This window comes from Spea bombifrons, chromosome 10, assembly GCF_027358695.1.
Source record: "Spea bombifrons isolate aSpeBom1 chromosome 10, aSpeBom1.2.pri, whole genome shotgun sequence".
Classification (NCBI taxonomy): domain Eukaryota; kingdom Metazoa; phylum Chordata; class Amphibia; order Anura; family Pelobatidae; genus Spea; species Spea bombifrons.
Window position 1 is genome coordinate 26,468,543 of NC_071096.1, and position 26,636 is coordinate 26,495,178.

The following is a 26,636-nucleotide window of genomic DNA, read 5'->3' on the forward strand; positions in this document are numbered from 1 at the left end:
TATATGTACATACACGATCCATTTTCAATGAATATATACGGTATTTACATAAATATCCTCTTTTATGGAATATATATATGCACATATATGATCCTATTTCATTGAATATATATTTACATACATGTTCCCTTTTATTGAATATATACCGTATGTACATACGTGTTCCTCTATTTTATTGAATATGTATCTATCTACATACATGTTCCTGTGTTGGTGGCGAATTCCAGGTGTTATTTAGACAGATAAATCAGCCTCCAGCATGTCGCAGGCGGGTTTAAATTTAGCGCACCCTAAAGCAACCCAGCCCTTGACGTGACGTAGCCACTGCTGCCCCTCCCCCTTCCCAATTGAGCGGAGGAATGGGGAAGTGGGCGTGGCTATAAGCCACGCTCTTCTCTGACCGCACAGGCGTTTGGTGACGTTGCGCGGCGGTTTTTACTTTTGCCATTGAGTGTGAATCTGCCCCGTTGATCTCTTCGCAGTGCAGTTTTGCCCCCTGATACGTGATTTGCTGGATCCTTGTGTGCTTTCTCACGTCTCCAACATCACACCTCTGCAGGGTGAGTCCGAGGGTTCTGTTCCTGTCACTTTATACGGCGTAGGTTAACTTCCTTTCTGCCCACTTAGCTCGTGGACGGATATTTCTCACAGGCAACCTTTGACCCTCCTGTTTCTTAAGATATTAAACACCATTAGATGGTTGTGGTGCAAGTTCCGAGTCACAGGAGCTGGGCTGTGAGCGATCTCCGCTGACTGGCTATAATCGATTCAGTATAACTATGTGCTGATGAGGGGTGCCGTAGAGATTGAACACTTATGCATGAATGTCATATACTAATCCAATACAATCTTATCCCCTAGAGTGCAAGCTCTGTGAGCCGGGCACTCGCTTTGTCTTATTCTGTCACTTCTAGTTCTGTCGGACCCTTTCAATGAATGGACTGTAAGAAGCGCTACTGAAGTAGTTGGCGCTATATAAAGAACAGATAACGATAAAGTAGGGGAAGCTCTTTCTCTGTCATTTTTATACGAGCGAGCCCCCGACTTGCGTTTCGCCCTTCCTTGCTTCGTCACACTAGATCGCTGTATTGAAATGACACTAGTGGTGTGTCGGTGGATGTGTAGGGTTACAGGTTGCGATCTCCCTATATTGTACGCGCAGATCCGGGTGTTTTTAGATGATTGGAATAAAAGTTACAAGCGACAGAGAATCGTCATCTTGACTATAGTTATTTTAAGCACAAGATCACTATAAAGGATCGCATCACCTTAACGTGAAGCTGTACTTAATGTAAAGCTGCACTTCTATTCTATCAAATACTTGCTGTATGTAACAACATAACATATATCTATGCATACTACACTTAGTGTTTATGTATGACTCTACTTTACATGCATGACCTTGCTTAGCATGTTGGCGTACACGCATGTACCCCATTGACGACATCCTGTGCATTTGCTGACTGAAATGTTTAGTTGGCTTTGGTTGTTGCCTTGGCAACAGGGCCAACTGCCAATCCCTGTATCTTGAATCATGTGATCACTAAAAGCAATGAGGCTTATAATATAGAATTAATACAGCACTACAGAATATGATGGTGCTATATAAAATAGCAAACTTTATAAATAATAATAATAGCGTGAAGATGTGTCACAGGTTTATTTATATAATAAGTAAAATAACGTGATATGTGCCGTTTTAAGAGATTCAATGGGCTGAGTGGTTCTGGACATTGAAATCCAGATATAGACAGCTTAACATTGTTTACTTTGTCTACTGTGCAGTCTGGTTTTTCAGCATCGTATCAAGAGCTCTGTCCCGGGCTCTATATTTTGGGGGCAATTAATATGCATTTGGCTTTTCGATATTGACAGCAAAAACATTTGCTAAATTTAGTAAAACTAACTTTCTAACCTCTCCATGGTCACGCCATGTATGTCGTGAAGCCTTGTAGGTTGCCTATGTACGTAGCTTTACATCGTTTTTTGGGTTTTTTTATCTTAAAGACTAAATTCCTGGATATTTAGTTGCTTGCCCGGTTCTTCTAGTTCTAATCTAAGAAAGCCTGTTTGGCGATGAACTATCACGTATATTTTGACAAGACACTCCTGCATTCTCAGGTGTCCCCGAAGGCTTGTTCTCACTTACCGGAGCGTGCATTTGCACCAGAAACAGCATCTGTACATACATTGATGCTCCCAACATTTGGAAAGGTTGGGGAGAAATGTTTATTTTAAGAGGTGTTTCTGGTGGGCTGAGAATTAGAAATACATTTAAGGTGATCTTAGACCGATTGATACCGTCGACACAACTTCCGAAGCTCTTTATCTGGTTATTTGATTTTATTTTTTAATGAACACTACTCCGACCCATCTGTGGCATGGTAGGCCAATTCTGTAGCCAAATGTTCCAAAATGGACTAACTAATGGTGAGATTGTGTCCACAGCGTGTTGTAATTTATAGAAGCCGGCTTCGGAAACTTTATAGTGGCTTAACTATCCCCTAAAATAGCTATTTAAAATACGATACAGAAAGCATGACCAGCGGGTGCAGTTACGCTGACTCTGGATTATTCATACTTTACTTCTTGCTAATAAATTATGATTCATTTCGGGCTGGGCTGATACGCTTCGTACAGCAAAGAGCCAAGAAATCCTGTAGAATTACACTGATGGTCTTGTTATCATGGTGCCTGTCAGATGGTTGGATATATTAAGCACCAAGTGAACATTTCCTCCTCAAAGTTGATGTGTTAGGAGCAGGAGTAAAAATGGGCAAGAGTAAGGATCTGCACAACTTTGACGAGACGACTGGGTCAGAGCATCTCCAAAACTGCAGCTCTTGTGGGGATGTTCCTGGTCTGAAGTGCTCAGTATCACAAGTGGTCCAAGGAAGGAAAAGCGGTGAACCAGGGACAGGGTCATGGGCGGCCAAGGCGTGTGGGGGGGGGGCGAAGGCTGGCCCATGTGGTCAAATCCATCAGACAAACTACAGTAGCTCAAAGACGGTGGCCTGGTGGAGATGTTTTAGGGGTAGCTCCCCTTTTTCGTAGCTCCCTTGGGTAGTTATATCAAAGGCACAAACTACTAAAGGTTCTAGAGTAACACTCTGTTTCGCAGGCCAAAGGTATTTTAACTAATAAGATTAGAGAGCCAAAGTCTGCTTATCACCTGATGTACTTGTGAATGTGCTGCTTAACTGTCGTTTTAGATTATGCAACACTTTTTTTATTACTAGTATCAAAATAAAAATACGTTTACCTGCTTTTTAACGCTAAATGAATGGCAAATCGCCTGCTTACCTTAAAATAAATAAATAAATAAATAAAAATAAAAAAAACCCCACGATGACTATAATTGGTAATCAGTGTTTTAGCCAATTATTCTGGCATTATATGGGATTAGCCTTTTAGGCTAAAAAAACTTTGGTTGTCGGTACATACTGTGCAAAGGTCATTTAATCTAAACGATGCAGAACCAGCGGCCGGCGATACAGGTTTGGCCCCTCAGTACGTTTTTATGTTTTGCGATGAGCTGAAACAAACGTCCGGGTCAGGCTATAAATAAAGTTGAAATATATTTGTCCCGACCCGTATTTAGTCCGGGGACAATTGTTTGTCGCTTTTTCTAGAGCTACGGCTAAGTAGGCAGTCGAGGAGAAAATTCTTCATTCTCTCACGCAGGGTCGTTCTGTACCCTCTAGTAAAACAGTTTATGCCCCAAATATTGTCTACAAACAGAACCATCTCTTCCCTGCATACTCCTGCTTTAGCAAATACAGCCGTGTGAGAATTTTACTGGAAAAAAAAAAAAAAAGTTTTAGAACAAGAACCATTACACTGCCAAATGTTTCTGTGGGTATTATCTTTCTGTTTGACTTGTAGGTAGCGGAATGGGTCCGTGTAATGGGTGTGATCAGTGCTAGAGTAAATATAGGTTTATATTCATTCCTTGCCTGAAGAACACAGCATATGTGCATCAAGCAGAGACAAGCCATGTTTGCTCAGTTTAATTCCAGTGCTTTGCGTCTGCTGGATGTAAATGTATCCATTTTACCCGCATACATAGACTATTTATATTAAAATAACTACAGCAGCAAAACAGGGGTACCCTGTGGCTTCCATAGTCCCTAAAATCTTTCTCATGCTTCTGTTTTCCCCAATTTATATATTAATAATAAAATATATATATATATAATATATATATATATATATATATATATATATATATATATGATGTATATGATACCGATTTCATATATAATTATGGTGAAACTATCCAAAAAAAAAAAAAAAAAAAAAAATCATTGTGCTCAAGCAGTTATCTGACTTGTGGGTCCATTATATTGTTTCAGATAATCTCCCAAGTAATGAGAAAAAAAAATCTGCGCATTTAGCAGAACTGCAGGTTCTAATGATTTCTGGTTCCAACAGAGGCTGCCAGACAAGGACTTCATTAAGACGGCAGTCTTATGCCAGTAGGCTGCAGTAACCTGTATTGGAATTGTGGTCGTTTTCCTGAGAGATCGATAGATGGCGCTCTAAGATAAATGCCGTTATTTTATGTCTGTTATAAATGCAGATGCTGGCTTTTCAGGACTTCAGGGATATATGTGTTTTATTATTTATCGCTCTATATGGTGCCAGCACATTCTGGAGTATTGTACAATGTGCTAAGAGCCCATGGTAGAGCCCATGTCCAGTATTTACATATTTGGGGTTAGGTTATCCACCTCCTGAAGAAATTACGTTAGGGATAATAGTAAGGGACAAACTCACTGCCTGGACACATTTTATGGTGATATAATTTAGGTTTATCTGTTAAACAGTGTTATTCTATATTGAGCTAGATAGTTGCACAACCTTAGTCTAACTCCATCAACCCAGCAAAGTCCCGCTGGTTTGCTAAGCCAACGGTGTTACGGTTATTGCCCCATGAATAATGTAGACCCTTTACCGAGGTGCAGCTTGTCTGCCGATGAGGAGACCACACGTTCAATTTGTCAGATTCCAATATGTTATTAAAGATGATGTTCCATTTAGACAAAGCAATTGCCCGCACTTGGTACTGAATAATAAATGTTGAAGGGTGAAACCTTATAGATTAGTTTTAGAAGTGATGTAAGATCTTATTGAGAATTAACAGGTTCTTTCTTTGTTAATCATGGAGTTCTCTTCTCCGGAGAACTGAGGTATATTGTCCGTAATTTGACAATTTTGATTCTGAATTTGTGGTCCCAGTCTGGAGAACTTTTGCTGTGGTTTTATATTATTATTATTATTATTATTTTTATTATTATTATTATTACATTTTGAACTGCAAGGTGTCCTCTTGATTTTTTTTCTATTCACAAATGTGCATTCTAAATCTTTCATGTTTAATTGTATATTTGTAGATCCCGCCAGAGCGGCCTCAACTTAAATGATCACTTAACGTGGACAACGCTCACAGCAACCACAATGTGGAGGAGTATTATATTACTCTGGCTAGTGAGCCTGTGCCTGTCTGAAAACCAGATAGGACCTTCAACAGAGAGTGCATTCACCGTCCTGACGATTGGCGGAATAAGCAATAAGACACAATGTAGACAAGAGTGTCTGTCTCAAGTGCCCTTGGGTGAGTTGTGTAATCCTATAATTTATATGTATCGGTTTATAACTTGTTTACATTTTATCAACGTATTCAATTACAATTCTCTCAGATGTTTTGTAAACTAATGTTTTAACAGTGAAAAGGGAAATATAACACCCAAAACAAACGTGTAACATGAACCTGGCGGCTTCCTGGTTAAGAGGGTGGACCTCTTCATTTTTTTTGTAGCATGTGAAAAGGTTCCCTGAAGTCATATGTGATTATCCAGATGTGCTGCCTTGAGTACTAATCATAGGGACATTTTACAACCGGAGAAAACTTGACCTAACATTTGCCTCAAGCTCAACCCCAATGTTCTGTACGATAAAAGTATACCTCACGACTGTCCCTCATTGGAACCTAAACCCAACTGTCCCTCTTTTTTAGAAGCATAGAATGTTTTGCGGAGTGTATCATGTTTGATGTTAAGATGTGTCTTGTATTACTAACTCTAGGAGATCTTGCCTGCAATTGGTTCATATTATTTGAAAACCGATGTGTCTTACTTCATTGCCACAAACCGAGATTGTGCCGAAACGGCGTTGACCTTCAGATGATTAGCAGAATGATTGGTAAGAACCGTGACCCCTAGAGAGAAAGCAAAAACATGTTTGATTCCTGCGTGGTTTAATAACTGATTCATAAATAAAAAGGTGAAAAGCAAGAGTGAAAAATGACAGTTACAGAAGGAATTTACTGCATTGTCAAAATTCCTTTAAGTGACCCAAAAAACAATGGAATGTGAAGTTTTAGATAGTTTTTACTCGCTTCCTACTGCCACAATCATTACTTTTGCTGGATTAGGCATAATGGTGCAATAAAATGTTATCTACCATGTGTATGTTTTTAGTATTTTAACATGTTAAAAATGTGATGTGCACCTGCTCATGAATCCTTCTTACTTTGTTTTTTTTCCCTGACAGCTATCAGTCAGAAAAGAAGAAAAAGAGCTGCTCAGAAATCAGGACTCTTGGAAACCAAAAGTCCTTCTCGTAATTTGAGGTCGTTGGGCGCTAAAGTAGCTAAAAAATCAGCACAGATCCCAACAGAACCCTCAGCTATGATATCTACGAAGATTACAATGACACCGACCGCAGCCAGTACTATGCTTAAAACTACTACCACGACACCCACCACAGAGCCAAAAACAACAATGGCATCGACTACCGGAAAAAAACTCTTCACCACCTCAACAACCTTAATGACCAGCACCACCTTGGTACGAACAACAACAATGGTAACCACCTCAGAGCCAATAACCATAGTGGCGACCACCCCTCCAGAAACTACAACAATGCAGGTGACCACTCCAGAGAAAACAACAACCACGGTGGCCACTACGACCAAGCCAACGACTATGGTGACCACCGCTTCAGAGCCAACAACAAAATACATGGCAGTTACCACTACAGAGCCAACAACATCCATACCAGTTACTACTGTTCATGAAACTACTACATTGCAGACCACAACACTGGGGACCACAACCCAGGAACCTACCACAACCCAGGAACCTACCACAACCCAGGAACCTACCACAACACTGGGGACCACAACCCAGGAACCTACCACAACCCAGGAACCTACCACAACACTGGGGACCACAACCCAGGGGACCACAACCCAGGAACCTACCACAACCCAGGAACCTACCACAACACTGGGGACCACAACCCAGGAACCTACCACAACACTGGGGACCACAACCCAGGAACCTACCACAACCCTGCGGACCACAACCCAGGAACCTACCACAACCCAGGAACCTACCACAACCCTGCGGACGACCACTCAGGAACCAACAACCGTGCCGATTACTACCACAAAGATAACAACTTTGCCAACCAAGACCTTGCAGCCAAAAACCGCTGTGATGGCAACCACCTTGTTGCCAGCTTCAATCCCAATGGCTTCTACCAAAGAGCCTAGTTTTGTGAACACTATTAATGCCTTCCCTAGTACATCAACTGTAAATGAAGCTGTCAAACCAAATTCCACTAATGTAGACCAAGCTAAAGATCAAAATAATAACTTGGAAATACCAGATGTCACAAAGGATTTAAGAAAACGCATACAGAACACTAGTTTTTTGTTGGCTATGCTGATACTGGGAAGCCTCCTCTTCCTTGCGGTTTTGGTGGTACTTGCTGTCCGAGCTGTGGAGGGCTATAAGAAGAGGCATTATAACCAGGTTGATTATTTAATAAATGGCATGTACACCGATTCTGGATTTTGAAGGGGTAGGAGTTGTTGTATTATATTGTTCTCAGTGAACAATTACTTTTCTTTTTTTTGATGATTGATTCTAAACACCTCCAGTGCATTTGTAGGTGACTTGAAAGACACCTATTGTATTTCAACCTTCTTGAAATTTTAACAGTAATCAACCAACTCTGTTAAGTGACTTTTTTCATTGCTGACCGCAAAGGAAAGCAATATGGACGTACGTGTCTATTACCTTAATTGCTATTTAAATTGAACAAAGTTCTTCTGCATATTTCACGCGTTTCACCGTAAACTTTTTTACCAATATGCAGAGAAGATATGATCTCAAAATGAATATGACTTCAACATTTAAAGGACTTACTTTCTCAGACCTCATAATTTGAGGTGGACACAAGCTAAAGCGGCTAATAAAGCAGCACAGCTCCCCACAGAATGCTCAGCTGTAACATCTACTGAGATTACAATGACCCTGACCACAACTGTTACCATGCTAAATACTACTACCACAACACCACCACAGAGCCAAAAACAACATCAGCGACTACAGCAAAAACCTTCTTACCACCACCTCAGAGTTGCCAAAAAAACTCTTCATCCCCTTGGTACCAACAATAACCGCCACCTCAGAGTCAACAATTATAGTGGCAACCACCCTTTCGGAGACTACGACAATGCAGGTGACCACCACATAGAAAACAATAACCATGGTGGCCACTACAAGAGAGCCAATAATACAATTCATGCTGGTTACCACTAGAGCCAACAACAACCATACAATTTACAACTGTATAAGAAACTACCACAACCCAGGAACTTGCCACAACACTGGGGACCACAACCCAGGAACCTGCCACAACCCCACGGACGACCAATCAGGAACCAACAACCGCGCCGATTACTACCACAAAGATAACAACTTTGCCAACCAAGACCTTGCAGCCAAAAACCGCTGTGATGATCACCACCTTGTTGCCAGCTTCAATCCCAACAACAACCATACAATTTACCACTGTATAAGAAACTACCACGACACTGGGGACCACAACCCAGGAACCTGCCACAACACTGGGGACCACAACCCAGGAACCTGCCACAACACTGGGGACCACAACCCAGAGACCTGCCACAACACTGGGGACCACAACCCAGGAACCTGCCACAACACTGGGGACCACAACCCAGAGACCTGCCACAACACTGGGGACCACAACCCAGGGACCTGCCACAACACTGGGGACCACAACCCAGGAACCTGCCACAACACTGGGGACAACAACCCAGGAACCTACCACCTAATCCCTCTGGATTATCAAGGGATACGATTTTAGCAATTTTTATATTGTTCTGAGTGAACAATTACTTTTAAATTTTTCGAAAATTCTAAACACCTCCAGTGCATTTTAGGCAACTAGAACGTCGCCTATAACATTTCCTGAAATAAGGACAGTCATCAACACACTCCTGTTGAGTGACAATTTGTTATTGCTGGCCGCACAGGGAGGCAATATGGACTTACATGTCTACAGTGCAATATTTACCTTAATTGTCATTGATTCGTTCCACCGTAAACTTTGCACCGATTTGCACGTCTAAATGAATATGACTGCAACATAACATTTAAAAGACTGTGTAAGCAACCTTAACAGATAATTCTTTAATAAACATTACTCTATGTTATAAACCGTGCTTTTATTTTCATGATGTTTCAGGGAAGTTTTCAGATACGGTGACCGAGGTGCACTGCCTGTGCAAATTTTTGTGTTTCCAAAAATGGTTTTCAAGATCTAGCCATGAGATCTCTGCAGGTGAAGCTCGCTAAGATTGGACCTTCACAATGCGTCGTGCCATCAGTGAATTGAAATGTTCAGTTTTCATGCAAACTCCCAATAATTACATGTTTTCTTCCCCCCAGTGCAATTTTGTTAATTTATGATAAGTACACTGCAAGAAGAAAGACATCTAATTTGCAGAATTTAACTGACTTTATATTTACCAAGAGCTTCCATACCATGGTGCACAACATGGAAAGAAAGTCTTTGTTGAGAGTGACTTTTCTTTCATGATCTATTTGTCTTATGCATAAAGTCTATCATTTTGGTGAATGTACATTTTCGTTTTTTTTAAACAGAACAAAGATTGTGTGATTTAAAGTGCATTAAGGTAATTTAGCCATGACTCATTCCAGTCTAGAAATGTTTTACAGATGCCTCCCCCCAAAACCCCCCCCCAGACCTGAGGAGCTGTAAATCCCAGATTAGACTTTTACAATGGCCACCTAATCAGTGGACATTTTTGGACCATTATTGGTATGATTGGCTGTTTTTGGTGCAACAGTAATGAAAAACGCTTCATAGAATTCTAGAAGCATATTTCAGTACTGTTACTCCTGGTTGCTAATTAATGATGCTGTTCTGGAATATGTGATTAGACAACAGCTGTATTAAATTTGTATATGTTTATTTTATTTGAAAATTCGTGTTATTGTAATTATCCTCAGCCTTTCCCTCTTTCTGATTTAGTTGGAGATGGAAAGATAAAGAGCAAAATGTGAGGTGTCACAATTTTTGTAACAAATCTGGTGGAGTGCAGTACAAATTAAAGCTAAGAAGTTGTGATGAATGAATGTTTTGGATGAAACAGAACTATAATAAATCAGGCCTAACTGTAAGATATCCTCAGTGCAACCTTGTTTGGGGTAGACTGAAAAATGCTTTTAAACACAAAATGTACTTTTGTTTTTCACTCTATTCTGAATCGGGTGTTATTGAAGTAAATGTGCCCTGTGCTGAGGCTAATGGGAGTTATAATTCTTTAACAAGTAGCAGAGATAACCCTGCCTAGTACACGGCTACCTTCAAAATGCATATTTTTTTTATTCCAGGGAAGGAAGCCTCTCTAACTCCTGGTTTATATTTCTCTTAAATATGCTTATTAAATAGCATCCTGGTGGTCAAAGTCTCTTTAACAGTATAAAAGATGTCCATGTAGGGCAGAATATTTTCATATAAGCAGCACTCCGAAATACGATCGCAATGAACATTATGTTTCCAAGTTTGTAACCAGTGCTTATCAGTTGCATTACCAGTGCAATGAACAAATGTTTTAATCTTTACGGGTTTTAATAGGGTTTTCATTAAATGTTTATTTGGGTCATGATGACATTGGAGGATTCATTGAAATATTTGAAGGGCCAACTCTAAAGTTCTAGCAGGGGAACATTGCCTGGGTCCTTCACTTTCCCATGGAGAAAAGATGAGTTTCCACAAGTTACAATGTCTCTTAGACATTGTGAGTTCACTCAAGTTCCACTTCTGGTCCACTTTCTGGCCCCAATTAAATCTCAGTGTATGGATCTCCAATGATTGATTATTGAAAATATCATTAAATTTGTTGGTCAGCTCATATTTCTGTTAATGTCATACAAGGTATTTTTATATGCTCCAAATAAAAGAATAGAAACATTTTATTCATTGGAGTTATGTTTTTGTCTTAAATTATCAACTTAAAGAATCTGCTTTTGTTGACATCTATCAGTTACTGATAACCACAAAATAATCATTTAAAACTAAACAAAAATAAAAATGTAGGTGCCCTTTAACTTTCCTCCAGGTGGGTCTGTATTTTTGGCATCTTGTATAGGTTGTGTATGTATGTATGTATGTGTGTGTATATATATATATATATATATATATATATATATATATATATATATATATATATATATATAATTTATGCATTGGGTTCTGCAGGTTAAATTAAATCATGAATATGGAAGTCCCAATATTGCAGTGAAAAGAGTTTTAATGTGTGTAATGTGTTCTGCATGCAGGACTCTCTCCACCTTATGTATCGGTTTGTCTTAGTCTGTCAATGCTGGTCTTGTCATACCCCTCGAATGTATGTTGAATATGTGTGTTGTAAGAAGTGCTGTGTAAATTGTTGGTTTTATATAACTAAATAATAATATACAGTACCAATTTCATATATGTTATATATATAGATTAATAATGTAAGAATTTAAGCACAATTGACCCCAACATCCCTTATTCCAAAGGACATGGAAAAATGAAAAAACTTGAAGGAATTATAAAGAAATGTCTGCTAAATTAAGGATTTAATGTGCAGGACCTGTGGTTTTTCTTATGCCTTGGTTTATTGGCTGCCCTTGATTGTGATATCATCCAGAATGGTGGGCTAAGATCCTCAACTCTTGTTTCCCCCTTTTTTCCTAGTGCATCAGGATAGTCTTTAGGTTTAATGTTTTTTTATATGCCTGATTTGTCTTATATTTGGGTAATGCAGCTATCCCATGTGGCAAGGATGCTTATTCCTTGTGGTTATCGATTGTGGTTAGTAATGGTGTATAAAGATGGGAGAAATTGGTGCGTTCAGGTATTGTGGAGATCGATAGATGGCGCTCTAAGATAAATGCGTTATTTCACGTCTGTAATAAATGCAGATGCTGGCTTTTCAGGACTTCAGGGATATGTGTGTTTATTATTTATCGCTCTATATGGTGCCAGCACATTCTGGAGTGTTGTACAATGTGCTAAGAGCCCATGTCCAGGTTAGGGGTTAGGTTATCCACCTCCTGAAGAAATTACGTTAGGGATAACTCACTGCCTGGACAGATTTTATGGTGATATAACGTTGGTTTATCTGTTAAACAGTGTTAATCTGTACACAACTTTAGTCTAACTCCATAAACCCAGCAAAGTCCCGCTGGTTTGTAAGTGTTATGGTTATTGTCCCATGAATAATGTAGCCACAGGGCCCTTTTACCATACACATACACATTTTACAGTAACATATGTTTCAAAATGTGGAAGTAGCAAGAGTAACTGATACAGGATATCCCCCATCTGGCGTTAGCAAGAAAGGAGATGGGAAAAAGTAGAAGAGAGCTGGAGTAGAAAACTTACAGTAATTTGTAAAAGATGGCGTAATTGTGGTTTATAAATGAAAATGATATAAAAGAACATTTTTATTTATACAAACATCTTGCGTAGTTGTATAAACAGCTATCAATAGGTTACAAAGTCACATAGAATATAGTAAGGTGAAGCCCTCTGGCTACAGCCCTAGAAGCTGTACGTTTTCTTACTTTTATGGAGATTTAGAGGAACTTTATGACACATTACCTCTTTAAACGTGTCCCTTTAGTCCTATGTGACATTGCTTGGGCAATATTTGTGAAAATGAACTTTGTGAGCTCCAAAAATCTTTATATCAACTAGGCAGCGAACAACGTCCATCTTCTCTTATACACTGTGTTTAGGTATTTTTAAATCATTTTTGACAGCTTTATCTATTTTTAACCCATGTCATATTCTCAGGTTTCTTAACCGTTTGAGAACCAGACAAATAGTACATTTAGGAGCCAGGGAGAAACGTGCCCCTGAGGTCAGGATCGGCAGTGTCTACAGCAGTACAAATATAGGTGCTATGGCTACGTGGCTTTGTTTTTCGACTATCCCTACCAAGGAACAGTAGCAGCAAGATATACGTTTTAATGTTCCTACCTGAAAGCCATGATGCTAGGAATGTAGAAGGAAAAAATTACAATAAATAAATACACAATCAGGAAAAGAAGATTAGCTAGCTAGAATTAGGGTATTGGGTGGTTGCCGGGCATTCTAGGAGTTAAGTAGAAATATATTAATTAGGAGCTACTGGGAAACTTTCCATAAAGTATGTTAATACCCAGTTGATTAATGTAAAATGGTCCAATCCCAAAAGTATGTTTTTAATGTCACTTTTAAATTATTTCCTTAGTTCAAATCCACAAAATATATGTTTATAAAAATGTTTTTTTATTTTTGTTTTATTTGCATAATATAGAATGCATGATATTTACAAAGTTGTTTTAATATTCATTCTTTGTTGTACAAAAAAGTCACAGTTCACCACAAAGACAACACCTTTGCCAGCCAAACACCTCTGTGATGACCACCACCTTGTTGCCAGCTTCAATCCCAATGACTACTACCAAAGAGCCTAGTTTTGCAAACACTATTAATGCCTTCCCTAGTACATCATCTGTAAATGAAGCTGTCAAACCAGATTCCACTAATGTAGATTCAAAATCTTCAGACCAACCTGCAGATCAAAATAATTATAAATGCCAAACGTCACAAAGGATTTAGCAGAACACCAGTTTCTTGTTGGCTAAACTGTTACTGGGAATCCTCCTCCTCTTCGCTGTTTTGGTGGTATTCGCTGTTCAAGCTGTGGAGAGCTATAAGAAGAGGCATTATAATCAGGCTGTAGTCTGTTCTATAATGTAGGATTAGCATCATTAATTGGCAACTAGGAGTTGTATCAAATTATGTTATTTTGAAGTAAATAGCCCTGTGCTGAGGTCTAGCAGGGGAACATTGCCTGGGTCCTTCACTAGCCCATGGAGAAAAGATGAGTTTCCACAAGTTACAAAACCCTCACAAATCTCTTAGACATTGTGAGTTCACTCAAGTTCCACTTCTGGTCCGCTTTCTGGTCCAATTAAATATTTAAGAACAGTGTATCTCAAATTATTAATTATTTGCATGTATTATTAAATTTGTTGGTCAGCTCATCCTTCTGTTAATTTCATACAATTTATTTCATACAAGTTATTTTTATATACTCCAAATAAAAAAACATTGTGAGTTCACTCAAGTTCCACTTTGGGTCCAATTTCTTTAAGAACTCATCTCAGTGTATGAATCTCCAATGATTGATTATTGAATGTATTATTAAATTTGTCATTTTTATATGCTCCAAATGTTTATTTTTTAAAAAAAAAATATTAACGTTAATAAAAAAAAAAAAAAAGTGAAATTAGCACACTGTTGACATCTATTAGTTACTGAAAACCACAAAATAATTGTTATATAAAAATATAGGTGCCCTTCAACTTTCCTCCAGGTGGGTCTGTATTTTTGGCATCTTGTGTATGTTGTCTAACAAATCAATTTTTATTATTTCTGTATAATTAATTTTAACTCTTCCGGTCAAAATTCCACAAAAGAACAAATGAAGGTAAAAAAAAAAAAAACCCTCTAATAATGAAACGTTGTTATAATAAAATGATCAATTGGAAATTGTTTTTGTTCATTAAACAGTTAAACTGTTTTTAGTAGTCTGCAACATGGCTGCCGCGGCTAGAATGTGAGGCTAATGTTCTAGATTTTGTCAGATTTATAAATTGTCGAACAATGTTCTTGATATTTTGGCAAGCAAGATGTTGTTGGATTATCTTGGATTATAAGTAAACACAAGTCACTTTAGATTTTGACGTATACATGGTAAATAAAATCATTACATTGTTCTCAGACCTTAAAAACTGGTCGGGCCTCTCCAGCTGTGGTGCATCTCTATGGGAAAAATGAGTTTTTGCTTGCCTGACATAGACCGGCAGGGTGTGCCTCCCATTATAAAGCATGGATCTATCATTAAGACGGTGTTAGTTATAACTGTAAATCAACCACTAAATCTCTGGCTACTTAATTCTTTAACCGTTGCTACAACAACGAAAAATTCCAAGAGCTACTAACACAATTTTTTTTCATAAGCCATATTTTCAGCTGCAAAACAATGTTGGCTTTAATGAAACAAGTTACTTTCTTATGCCCATCAGATGAGGAGCAGTCGGCTTTCATTAAATGGGGAAAGTGGTATATATTTATTATATGCATACACTACAGCTTCTCCAATCCACCCCGCACCAGTAATTTTTTTTTTTTGGGCGCTAAAATTATTATTACTTTATTAATTAACTTGCAGTATTGTATATGAGGAAAGAGCATCAATCTCAGCCTCTGCTGATTGATTAAATGCTGATTGGCCAGAGTGAAAACAGGAAAAACTCCCACTGGCTGTTGGACCCATCAATCGCAGCCGTTGCCACCAATGAGACCACCCTCGTTTTTGTGGCTACTTCTACTTATCAGTTATTGATATGCCCCCTCGTATACACAGTCCCTCCAACTTTACCTCATCAATGAGTGCCGAAACAGCTTGTAATATCGGCGGCTACACGTGGCTACGAATCATGACGAATGACATGTACTTTTGCACTTGTTTTCGTTGATACAGGGGAAGGAACGCAGGAAACAGGCAATTTGCTTTAAAAAATAAAGTTTGTACGAAAAAAAAAATGCCCAAATGCCTGTGGAGAAACAAACTTCATTAGCATTGCCATAAAGTATCAGTTGTGTGGCGTTGGGGCAGGGAAAGTCACGCTACCAATGGCAGCCTCCAGTTCTACAGACAAAGTAAGTTTAATGGAACAAAATAAAGATGGCTGCTCACATCGTTTACACGTTAATGCGTCTGTCAAAATAATCACATAGGCTTATTTGGCGTTTAAAAGTGTAAAATGTAACATTTCTGATCCATTTTAAGGGTTAAACAAAACGTTTCGGTATTAAAATGACCTGCGTACTGATTGTATCAGAGTTAATCATCTGCTTTATGTTTCGATGACTGTTCTCAAATTATAATTGGATTTCTGGGACTCTAAATGGAAATATTTAGTCTGGCATATCGAATGAAGGGAAGCTGAATTGAATAGACCTTAATGGAATTGACAATGATGAGCCGCCTTCAATTTAATGTAAACTAATTTTGAAGTAATTCATCTGCACAGGGTTAAGGTTTGGAGTTAACCCCTTTGACAACCATAAGATTACGATGCTTTTGCTTAAGAGCCAAGATCAGGAAAAACTTCAAAGTATAAATTTCTGAAGGTGAGTGGGTAAACTGTCCCTCTGTTACTTATAGTCTGTTTGCCACCTAATTGTCTAGCCGGTAGAGTCAGGGCTTGGGGCAGTTGATGGTAAACTATATGGCAGGACAGCACTTTACTTGTGCTGGTCAGCAGCTTGTGAAGCAAATTTGTGTCCTAAAGTGTGATAAATGGATGATGTGGACACCCTAGGGGCAACAGAGTCAATAGAGCTGGCAAACTGAAACATGGCAGCATGTCTCGTATGGTGCTAGGCTAGGAAATCGAGAGAAGGATAGACGTAAATATGAATTAAAAAGTTACTAATCACGTCGCCATAGAGTTTTATTGTATACATATCCATTTTATAGTTCCGGACTGGTGCCCTGTGGCCATGTCTCCTCTTAATCATACCCTTTCCTTAATCCTCGTTTTCACATTGGGCAACAAAACCAGTGTACTTATCATTTAATAATAAGTAAAGCTTCTAATTAGTGATGCATACTCACAATGTATTAATAATTTTGGAAAGATGAACTCTGCCCAGTGATTTAGGTACAGCCTTACTCTGATTCCACAATGTTTCATTATGGGGGAGATTTGTCTGAATATCCTATAATTGTTCACAAACAAGGTGGCCACGTGCCATTAAGGAAAATATCAAAAGACTGGCACTTGTCTGTGTTCCCCGCAGGAAATGACTGGGTGGCTGATTGCACCTTTTTAATATTTCGATGTTTCCTTAATTGTTTTTTTGTGACCACCAAATTTAATCAAATGTATAACAATGTTTTAACTTGTTCCAAATTGTTATTATTGTGTCCTGAGGTTTTAATGATCTATTTGTCTGAATTTGCTGAAGTTCTAAAACTTTAATTTTGCCGCTTAGGATGAGACTTGCGGATGGTGTGTCGACAGTCGAGTTTGTCCTTTATATTAACCATTTGTGAGCCTGGTTATTGCATCATGAAAAGCAATTAGGTTAACTAACACAAAGCAATGATTGGTGCACACAGCTGTGGTTATTTAAAATTAGTAAAGACAATAATAATTTTGCTTACTCATAAGAGCCAGATGTGACCAAGCCAGTAGGAGCCCTCTACTGTCTGTGACCTAGCTGTAGATTTCAAGCTCTCTAGATCTCCCCAGCTCATTTATGGTTATAAGGGGGTGACTAGTAGGATTGCTTAAAGATCTTGAGCCACTGGTTATGACCTTTTGCTGTCCCTTTTGATAATTGTACATTAGCATGCTTTGTACATGTAGACTTCCAAATATGTTTTGGCCTACTGTTTTACTGGCCCTCCAGACTTGGCTTGGACCTGAACTCAAAGCTACTAGCCAGACGCTTCAATATTTGTACCAAAGTTTATTTATTTTAAGTAGGCTGACTTTAAATGATTTTTTTCTTTTTTTCACCTAGGGTTTTAGGGATTTCATAAAAGGTCTTGCATTCCCATCTTTTTATACATGTAATATGATTGTTCCTTTAGACATCACTTCAACACACAAAACTAATTTGGAAAATTACTTAATAATTTAATTTCTCAATTTACCTTATTCAATTTGCTCCTCTTGTCTCCTGCTCTTTAATGACATTTGGTATTTAGTGTTAAAGCCTTTCCTCTAAATTCCAGGTGAGTCCTTTTTTTTCTGGGAAAATTGTAATCTTTTATCTTTTGGATACACAAGTTCTACCCTACTATGGGTATTTCTAGGGGTCCATATTATTTTTCTATCAGAACAATCTGGCTATGCAGTGCGCAGCTTTTGTCAAATACCATTTTTTTACTTAAATGTCTTAGAAAAGGCAAATGCAAAATAAACACCAAAAACAAAATGGCACACCAGTCTACCACATTTGCTGTACCTTTTATTGCCTGTAATATTATTTCACTTGGTTGAACAATTGTGCAAACAAAATTACATAGTTACATAGTAAATAAGGTTGAAAAAAAAGACCTGCTTCCATCAAGTTCAACCCTTCTACCTAACCTGATCCAAAAGAAGGCAAAAAACCCTAATTAAGCTACTTTGAATGCTGCCATTAGGAGGAACAATTCTTTCAGACCTTTTCTTGAGTGGGATATCATTGGGTTAAATGGAGGGTTGATGGTGGGCTGCATAAGAGCAGAAGAGTCGATTGAACCTAGCTTTAAGAAGTAACTCGCCAGGGTTGGCCTGAAAAACGGATAATTCATTTCCACAAATGGTTGTGTTTCCTATTACCTGAGGATATTAATGTCATTGTAGATGTTTAAGACTATATTAATGGCGCAGACCTCTTCTTATTTTAATTATAAGAGTAATTCTATTCTAAACCACAGGCAGCTCAGAGAAAATACTTGAGCTGTACCCTCAAGTCAAAGTTGTGTCAGTTTCTCAAAGGAGTCTCTCTACCCCTGGCTACTTCCAATAGTAACGATGACTTGTGTTCACTCGGTCCTGTCTCGATCTGATTTTATATGTATGAACTCTTGCATCCTTTCCAGACTCCCTCTGGCTGGCGAGTTTCTCAGAATCCTGTCTTTTCTTCCCCATAAAAGCCAGTCAGGAAACTTCCAACTGTGCCACCCAAAAATAAAATTTACATTCATATATGGATATTATACAAGCATCCATCGCTGGGGATTGGAACAATGAGAATTCAGTATTCGTGTGCACATTAGAAAGCTTTGCCTGCAGGACAATGTGCAGAACAGCGTGTGTATTAAAAATAGAAAAAAATAGCATATAACCATAAAAAGACCATACAACAATTCCCCGAGCGTATCTCTGCAAGACTGGAACACAATCTTATTAGAAGCAGTTCAGGGACTAAAATCCTATTAGAAATTATTGACCAGCGTGTGGTAATCAAAGCTTGAATCCTTAAAATGTGGTTTCAGAGACATAACCAGGGAAATAGATTTTTGTTATGTGGCCTCCTCCTGAAGAAAATGTAAACATTATATAATTGAAATTTTGAAGGAAGCAGTCCGTGGAGAAGGTAGAGCCAGTGTGACAGAATGCGAGTGTGAATATGAGTGTGGGTGTTTTTATATTTTAAAGTGAGGGGGCTAGGGGCCAAATACAGGATCTCCCCCAGGTACCAAATACTCTGGGTACACACTTCCTAATGTATCCTTGGTGCTGAAGTTCTAAATTTCTAGACAACTATTCAACAATTTTCATTATACTAGAAAAAAAAGTTGTGGAGGTGTTTCAGCCACTTAGCTCCTGCTCATTCACCACCTCTTATGATGAGCCGATCTAAGCTCTGCTCCAACTGGGCCCTGCAACCAGACAAAAAAGTGTTCTATTTGGGAATGCTGTAAATCTAGATTCTGTTTTAAGTCTCTAAAACCACCAGGAGGGAGAGCATTTGCCATGCAGTATGGTTGCTTTGAAAAACAGGTCCTTAAATACACAACTTTTTAAGTTCAGTTCCTGCTTTGGATAGTTACATTAACACCTGAAAAAACACACAGCACGGTAAAGATCAAGGCGAGCGTATGTGGTACTGCCAGAGGCCATAGGATGTGAACAGTATTAAAATGTGCTGTGCTATGTTTGGGCAAAGTCTGCAGAGAATAATGTGTACGTTTTCATTCTTTTGCATCTCATTTTTTTACCGTACGCATAAAAATTGTTAGTAAAGCTATAGGGTGATTTACATATTTAAGTTTGTTTAGGGTAAATTAGATCTGCTGGACCTGGTTCATATTAACAGTTAGCTAGTAGTTTTTGGCTAACATGTTTAAATTTATCACATCCATATCCATCATGGTGAACCTAAGATCAATAGAGTTGAATATGCCATCTTGACGTGACAGGATTCCATGCCATTCGGGATCTTACCTTATTCCATCGAGATCTTGTGTTGGAATATGTAGACCACTAAAGTAAACGGAGCTTGGAAGCAACTTCATACTTCTGATAAATCTTAGATCATTTTAGAATATTTTTTTTGTTATTTCATTTGCAACATCAGTTGTCCATAAGCAAAGGCTGATAAAATCTGCAATCATTTAGGAAAACATGCCTCGTCGGTGTGAAATTATGATACTTTTAAATGAAAGGGCACAGTGGTATAACAATAAACGTCAGGCCCCCCATGCAAGACACACAGTTGAGGTCCCCAAGTTCCTTCTACACAGACACACACAGTAACATACATATACACTCATACTAACACACACTGACACGCAGAAATACTTACACATACACTAACATATGTACTTATACACACAGTACCATACTAACCAGGGAGGGCTGGCACTTCTGGCCCAGGGATGCAGGTATAGCCGAGTGGCCCCCCAGCCCCTTGGTAATATATGCACTAGAACACATACAATAACAGCAGCCTCAATCCATAATCACACCTCACTCCCCTCACATATGACTCCTTCACACCTATCAATGACTACTCGTACACACTCAGCGTGCTGGGACCGAGGGAGCATGGCCTGCTGGCCTAGCAGGATGCCCAGCCTGGGGATTGGAGGAGCTGGTGTTGTGGGCCCCCAAGGTGAGAGGGGCCACCATTATGTCTGTGAAAGGATATCATCAGTGAGCCATTATATTCTAAACTGTGGCCAGTTTAATATGTCCTTTTTTGTCTAAGAGAGTTCTTTAAGGAGGATTCAAAGCTTTGACATCAACAGCCACATCAATACTATTTTAAATGGACTCCAATCCATTTAAAGCAGAAACCGTTTTGATCGTGCAGCTTGCATTCAGCTCACATACTTGTGCAGCAACCACATTGTTGCAGTTTTACATAGATCTGCCATTCTCATCACTTGAATTGTTGTAATATAACCATCTGTTAACTTAACTGTTTAGAAGAATCATAGTGGATAGAGCACATATATTGAACAAGAAAGGCAGAAAACTGCAACAATTTTAATTAGTGTCACAGTGTAAATAAATCCCAGTTTCCTTTAGTCTTAATAGTCTTAGACTTTGATGCTGATACCTGGCAGAACATAACTTAAGTGTTATACCCATGCAAAGAGCCAATGCCAGATCCATAACACAAACTGGGTATGTAATCATAAGACAATGTTCCTTCATTTAACTTTCTCATACTCTGCTCATTAAGTGTTTCCAACTGTCTCATTATACTGTGTCCCCAGAAGCATTATTGGATGCCTCAATATTAACGCAGCTGCCGGCATCCGCTATGATCTCCTGTTCATATTTGCGAAGGGAGTTCATATAAAGACTCGTCTTGATTCAAGAAGGAACATACACAATGGATAATACACAAAGCTCATTAAAAAAATCTCATACTTTGTTTATATATCTTAACTCCTTGTTGGCCAGGGCAGCCTACAAGTTCTTGAGCATATTATTGGCATTTTTCTCTACCAAACAATAAAATGTTATCACAGTACCTGAAATTTAGACACGGTTTTGAGGCAGGCTACCCTTATCTATTTTTCAACCTAATAATACAATATTTGGAGACTATTTCATCAAATGCTTATAGAAGCTATACAGTTCTATAAAAGCCCACATAACCAAAAACAACTATAGAAGTAAACACAAAAAACTGACAATTATTGACTATTTTTAGCAGTTACGTAAAATAAAGTGTCAGTGCTGCCAACTATTATCTCAATTATTCCACCATTAAAAAAACCATATGGTGTTCCATTCAGAAGGCATTCTTAAGACAAAAATGTAATGGCATTCCCAGATGACGTGCTTATATTCATACAAATCCAAATCAATCTACCTAACTGTATATTTGCAATAGAACCAACAATACCCAAACCTGGCTATTCAGACAGACATTAGGAATTCCACACCAGATCGTATTAAAAGATCAGTATGATGAACCTGTATTAGCCCAAGCAAAACACAGGAATAAACTTTAATAAAATGTGATACAAAAAAGATAAAACTTCTCTGAAATGCTTTATTAAAATCCAGTAGTATGTCCTAAGGGTATTAAATGGTTAATGAACTACTTATGTGTTTTAGATAAATGCTGCAAGTTCGATCCCATCGATGCTGAAACTGTATTTGAAAAGGTGTTTGATACCAAATGAAAGGATGGAGTGGTGGAATGGTAGTAACTCATCATCCAATGACTCTAAAAACCATTATAAAGGAGCCAATGCAACGGTCAGTAACTGATTGGAACTTAACGTTTATTGGCATGACAACTTATACTTATGATAAAGAATCCACATATCAAAGTAAAATTACTTGGGAATGCTTCGGGTTTGACAAGGAGTCTTTAGGTAGACCCCTGCTTCCCTGTGTCTCTGGATCAGTAACTTCTTCTGGGAGCAGGAGAGCTGAGTGTGGTCATGTTGTCTCCGCACTCATGCCTGCCTACTCCCCAGCCTACATGAAGCCACACAGAATGAGCGCCAGGTAACCTAACCCAAGAAGTTCATGTGTATGATCATGGGTGATGCAGTTTAACAACAGCTGGACATCTTCCTTATAGACTAGGTTTGGTTTGGATACTCACCCAATCACAGTAGAAAATCCTTTTTATAGACACGAAGGCTGGAGACAGTCATTGGAAACCACAAGTATGATAAAGTAAACTTTGTTTTAAAAGACTATGCTTGCCAAGTAATAGTATCACCAACAATAAAGAGCTGCTTAAGTCATACACTGCTGTTTACACGGTGATCAGTGGATTTAGAATTGCACCGGTTTTACATTTCTCTAAGCTCTCTCCATCAGGAACCGGTTTGGTGAGATGGCGAGACTGTCCTGCTGTCTAATATAATTCTTTAATAGGGTGAGAACTTCCCACCCTCAATACTTTGCAAAAATTGCGAGTTTAGCAAATGCTTGATTTAGCTTAGGTTTAAATGAACGTTTTTATGTTGAAATGTAATGTTGGGGTCTGTGATAATAAGTGAGCTGCCACTAGAGATGAATGAAAATTAAAATACTCTTTGAGTACTTTAATATCCATCCTTAAAAAATAGGCAGTGGGAAGGGGCAGGGGGGTTCAGTGAGAAGGGGCAGGGGGGAAGGCAGTGAGAAGGGGGAGGGGCAGTGAGAAGGGGCAGTGAGAAGGGGCAGAGGGGGGAAGGCAGTGAGAAGGGGCAGAGGGGGGAGGCAGTGAGAAGGGGCAGAGGGGGGAAGGCAGTGAGAAGGGGCAAGAGTGGGGAGATTTCTTTCCTTTCTTTTTTTTGGGATGGGGGGCGCCAGAGGAGTAGTCTGCACAGGGCACCAGAACACTTAAGCCGGGCTCTGAGTATACTCACTGTGTACACTGTTGATGCTTAAATGCCTGAACAGAAATTCAGGTAGTGCCAAACTTTAATCCGCAGGAAGCATTTCTCAGTGGGCAAGAGACTCTGCATGATCTATATAGAACATGCTGGGGTCTCTGATGAGCCCATGTGTAGATGATTACCGAAGGTATATTCAGGAAAGTAAAGTTGTAGTTGCTGGGTAATATTATCTTCTCAACAGAAGAAATATAAAACCAGATCTGTAATCAATTATATTCAAAAACTGTGTTTTAATGGACTGACTTTATGATCTCAAATGATATATATAAATTATATGTTTATTAGAATACCTCCCAAGATTCCAGATTGACAAACCAGGACATCTTTGTTGGAATGCATGGTTAAAGATGAGGAGGTATGAGGGGCAGGGCAGATCCATCCAATTACCTCAGCCATCCAGCGACCTTGTGATGTACTGAAGCCAAACTGGGGATATGATGTTGTGTCTTGGTGCTCTTGTTCAATACAAAGCATATACCTTGATCAAATTCTTCACTCAGTGGGTGATCGTTGGAGATCTTTGGAGATCTTCTGCTCTTCCTACCTGGCCGCAGCTCAGCAAGACAGTTGGGAAGTATGTATTAAGGACTTTCAAGGGTATCATCAGCTTCCTCATTTAGTTGTTTATTGTAGAGTAAACGGTCTTTGTGTTGAATTAATATAAAGAAAATATTTTATACTTGCCTCTTCTGGCAGCTTACAAGGAAGAGAACTTTTTCCATAACTGTAATGCTTAGGAACTTATAAACAGTTCCCATGCTATATCACCTCGTTCTGTTGTTCTATTAGCAAACACAGTGTTATATTTAACCTTGCCAATCCAAACGAAGTATAAGATCAAAGCCTCAGAAAAGTAATTTATAATGCTTTCTAAAGTCACTAAAGTTTTGCCAGATAAACAACACATTTAATTAGTAAACAGACAGCAAGACATATTTAATCTGGCAGAGCAAGTAGATTCTCTGGCTTCACTGCTGTAGGCTCTAAAGCCGCTAAACTGGCCCATAAGGCGGATAACTTTTGCTAAGTTGGCATAACATTTGCTTCTGGGAACAGGTATTAACAGTTAAGTGTTTGCATGAAGTTATGGAAGGATGACATCACATCTGTTTCCATATGGGCTGTATTTAGATGCGAATCTCAAGAATAAATGATGCCAAAACAAGAGATTGGGCTTTGCAACAGGTAGTGGCCCGAGGACATAATGAAACATTCTGTCACGAACTGGGTCCAAGCTGATGGCTGGAAGGACCCAGCGCGCCCGATGGTTGTTTGCAGGAGTCACGATGCAGCAGTGGAGTCTGGGGCAGGGCCTGGTTGCAGGGTGACCACACTCGCCCAGGCGTTGAGCACCTAGGTTAGTAGAGCCAAACACCAGCACCCTGATATGGCAGCAGATGTAGTCCAGAACAAACGAATCCTGCAGGCACCCTGGAGCAGGCATGAAGCATATCACATGGATCACGAGCAGGATGCTGCAGGCTGGGAGAATGAAGACTAAGCAAAGGGTTAATGTAGCAGACACATAACACAGCAAAGGAAAGGGAGACCAGGCAAGAAACATGATATAGGATATACATGAGAAGTGGCTAGAAACATGACATGAATAGCGTAAAGTATAAACAGGCACAAGACAAGGAATAAACATAACCTGACAAGACATACATGGTACAGGGCACAACAAAGGACAGGGAAGAAGGCAAGGAACACAGGGGAAGGAGTGAGGAGCCGGAACCCTCGGACGCTACTTCCTTTAAGCAAGGATAGGAAATCTTAACTGGGACATGGGGAGAGGAGAGAGGAACCGGAATCCTCAGATGATTCAAGGAAGAAGGGCAAAGGTACATAAGATACAAACAAACATGAATACAGAAACTAGCCTAGGACTACAAGATAACTATTGGAGATTTCGTCACATGATATGGCCATAGTATGCTTAGCCCACCACTACGCCAAAGTACTCCAATGACGGTGGGTCCTAACGCTAATCCCTGCAGACAAGATACAAAACAAACCACACATGTAAACCAAACAGCACAGAGACATACCTTAGACTGCAGACTGAGACAAACAGAACACAGGTGGGGCACACCTAATAAAGGAAGCAGAGCTGAAGCAAAGAGCCGGAGCAGAAGCAAGGAATGGAAAATAGAACAAAGCAAAAGGAAATCCAGGAATGGATCAAAGCAAAGCAGAGAAACTAAAGCAGGACAGAAATGCAGCTCCGCAGCCAGGGCAGAACGTGACACATTCTTATTTAGTTATTATGAGGCTGCATTTCACTTTTTTCCAGAATGCTTCCCAAACTGGCAAAAAGGACTGCCTAGAAGATGCTGTGAAAACATCTTCTGTTTCACTCATGTGCTTCAGAAAGTTCTGAGATGTTATATTTATGTGGGAACCACAGGCACTTTAAAGACATTTTAGTTCAGTGTTACCAGGCTGCTACCTATAGACCCTGTCATTGTGTGGAACACACTCCAACACCAAATAGAAAAGTGAATGCAACCAGCTACTGTGGTCTCTGGAAACCTCCATCCTTCCTACTCAGGCATGAAGAGAAGCATAAGGGACAAGATGCATGGTCAAGCAACCTTTAGGGTTGTTCTGTCCACTCCACGTATTGACCTGTTATTGCAGTACCACCAGAGCAGCTTTATTATAGGACCTAGAGGCCTTTCTCAGCATGCTGGACACAGTTCCAATCTATGCTTCACCAACACAACATTATTTTTTAAATAACTTTGGGATTGTGGGTGACACCTTTAATTTTTCTGGCTAGGAAACCTTGCAACCTAAATCTGGCCATAAAAAG

At 39.2% G+C, this 26,636-nt stretch overlaps 1 protein-coding gene and 1 long non-coding RNA gene across 2 annotated transcripts; one reads left to right on the forward strand and one right to left on the reverse strand.

Annotated features, from left to right (window-relative positions):
* Positions 1–407: 407 nt before the first annotated feature.
* On the forward strand, positions 408–8,112 carry C10H11orf24 (chromosome 10 C11orf24 homolog). The gene is made up of 4 exons (XM_053449781.1): positions 408–560; positions 5,397–5,617; positions 6,088–6,204; positions 6,556–8,112. The coding sequence occupies exons 2-4, from the start codon at positions 5,461–5,463 to the stop codon at positions 7,866–7,868; spliced, it is 1,587 nt and encodes a 528-aa protein (XP_053305756.1). The 5' UTR covers positions 408–560; positions 5,397–5,460; the 3' UTR covers positions 7,869–8,112.
* A 2,870-nt stretch (positions 8,113–10,982) lies between these two features.
* LOC128467955 (uncharacterized) lies at positions 10,983–14,603 on the reverse strand. The gene is made up of 2 exons (XR_008345773.1): positions 14,547–14,603; positions 10,983–11,181 (listed from the first exon to the last, which is right to left on the reverse strand). It is a non-coding gene; the product is annotated as an uncharacterized LOC128467955 (long non-coding RNA).
* Between the last annotated feature and the right edge of the window lie 12,033 nt (positions 14,604–26,636).

What these genes read in the sequence shown, in the direction of transcription:
- C10H11orf24 (XM_053449781.1), top strand. Translation starts at nt 5,461, where the DNA reads ATGTGGAGGAGTATTATATTACTCTGGCTAGTGAGCCTGTGCCTGTCT. An exon ending in TCTGTCTCAAGTGCCCTTGG is followed by an intron (nt 5,618 to 6,087) that starts GTGAGTTGTGTA and finishes TACTAACTCTAG; the next exon opens with GAGATCTTGCCTGCAATTGG. An exon ending in GATGATTAGCAGAATGATTG is followed by an intron (nt 6,205 to 6,555) that starts GTAAGAACCGTG and finishes TTTCCCTGACAG; the next exon opens with CTATCAGTCAGAAAAGAAGA.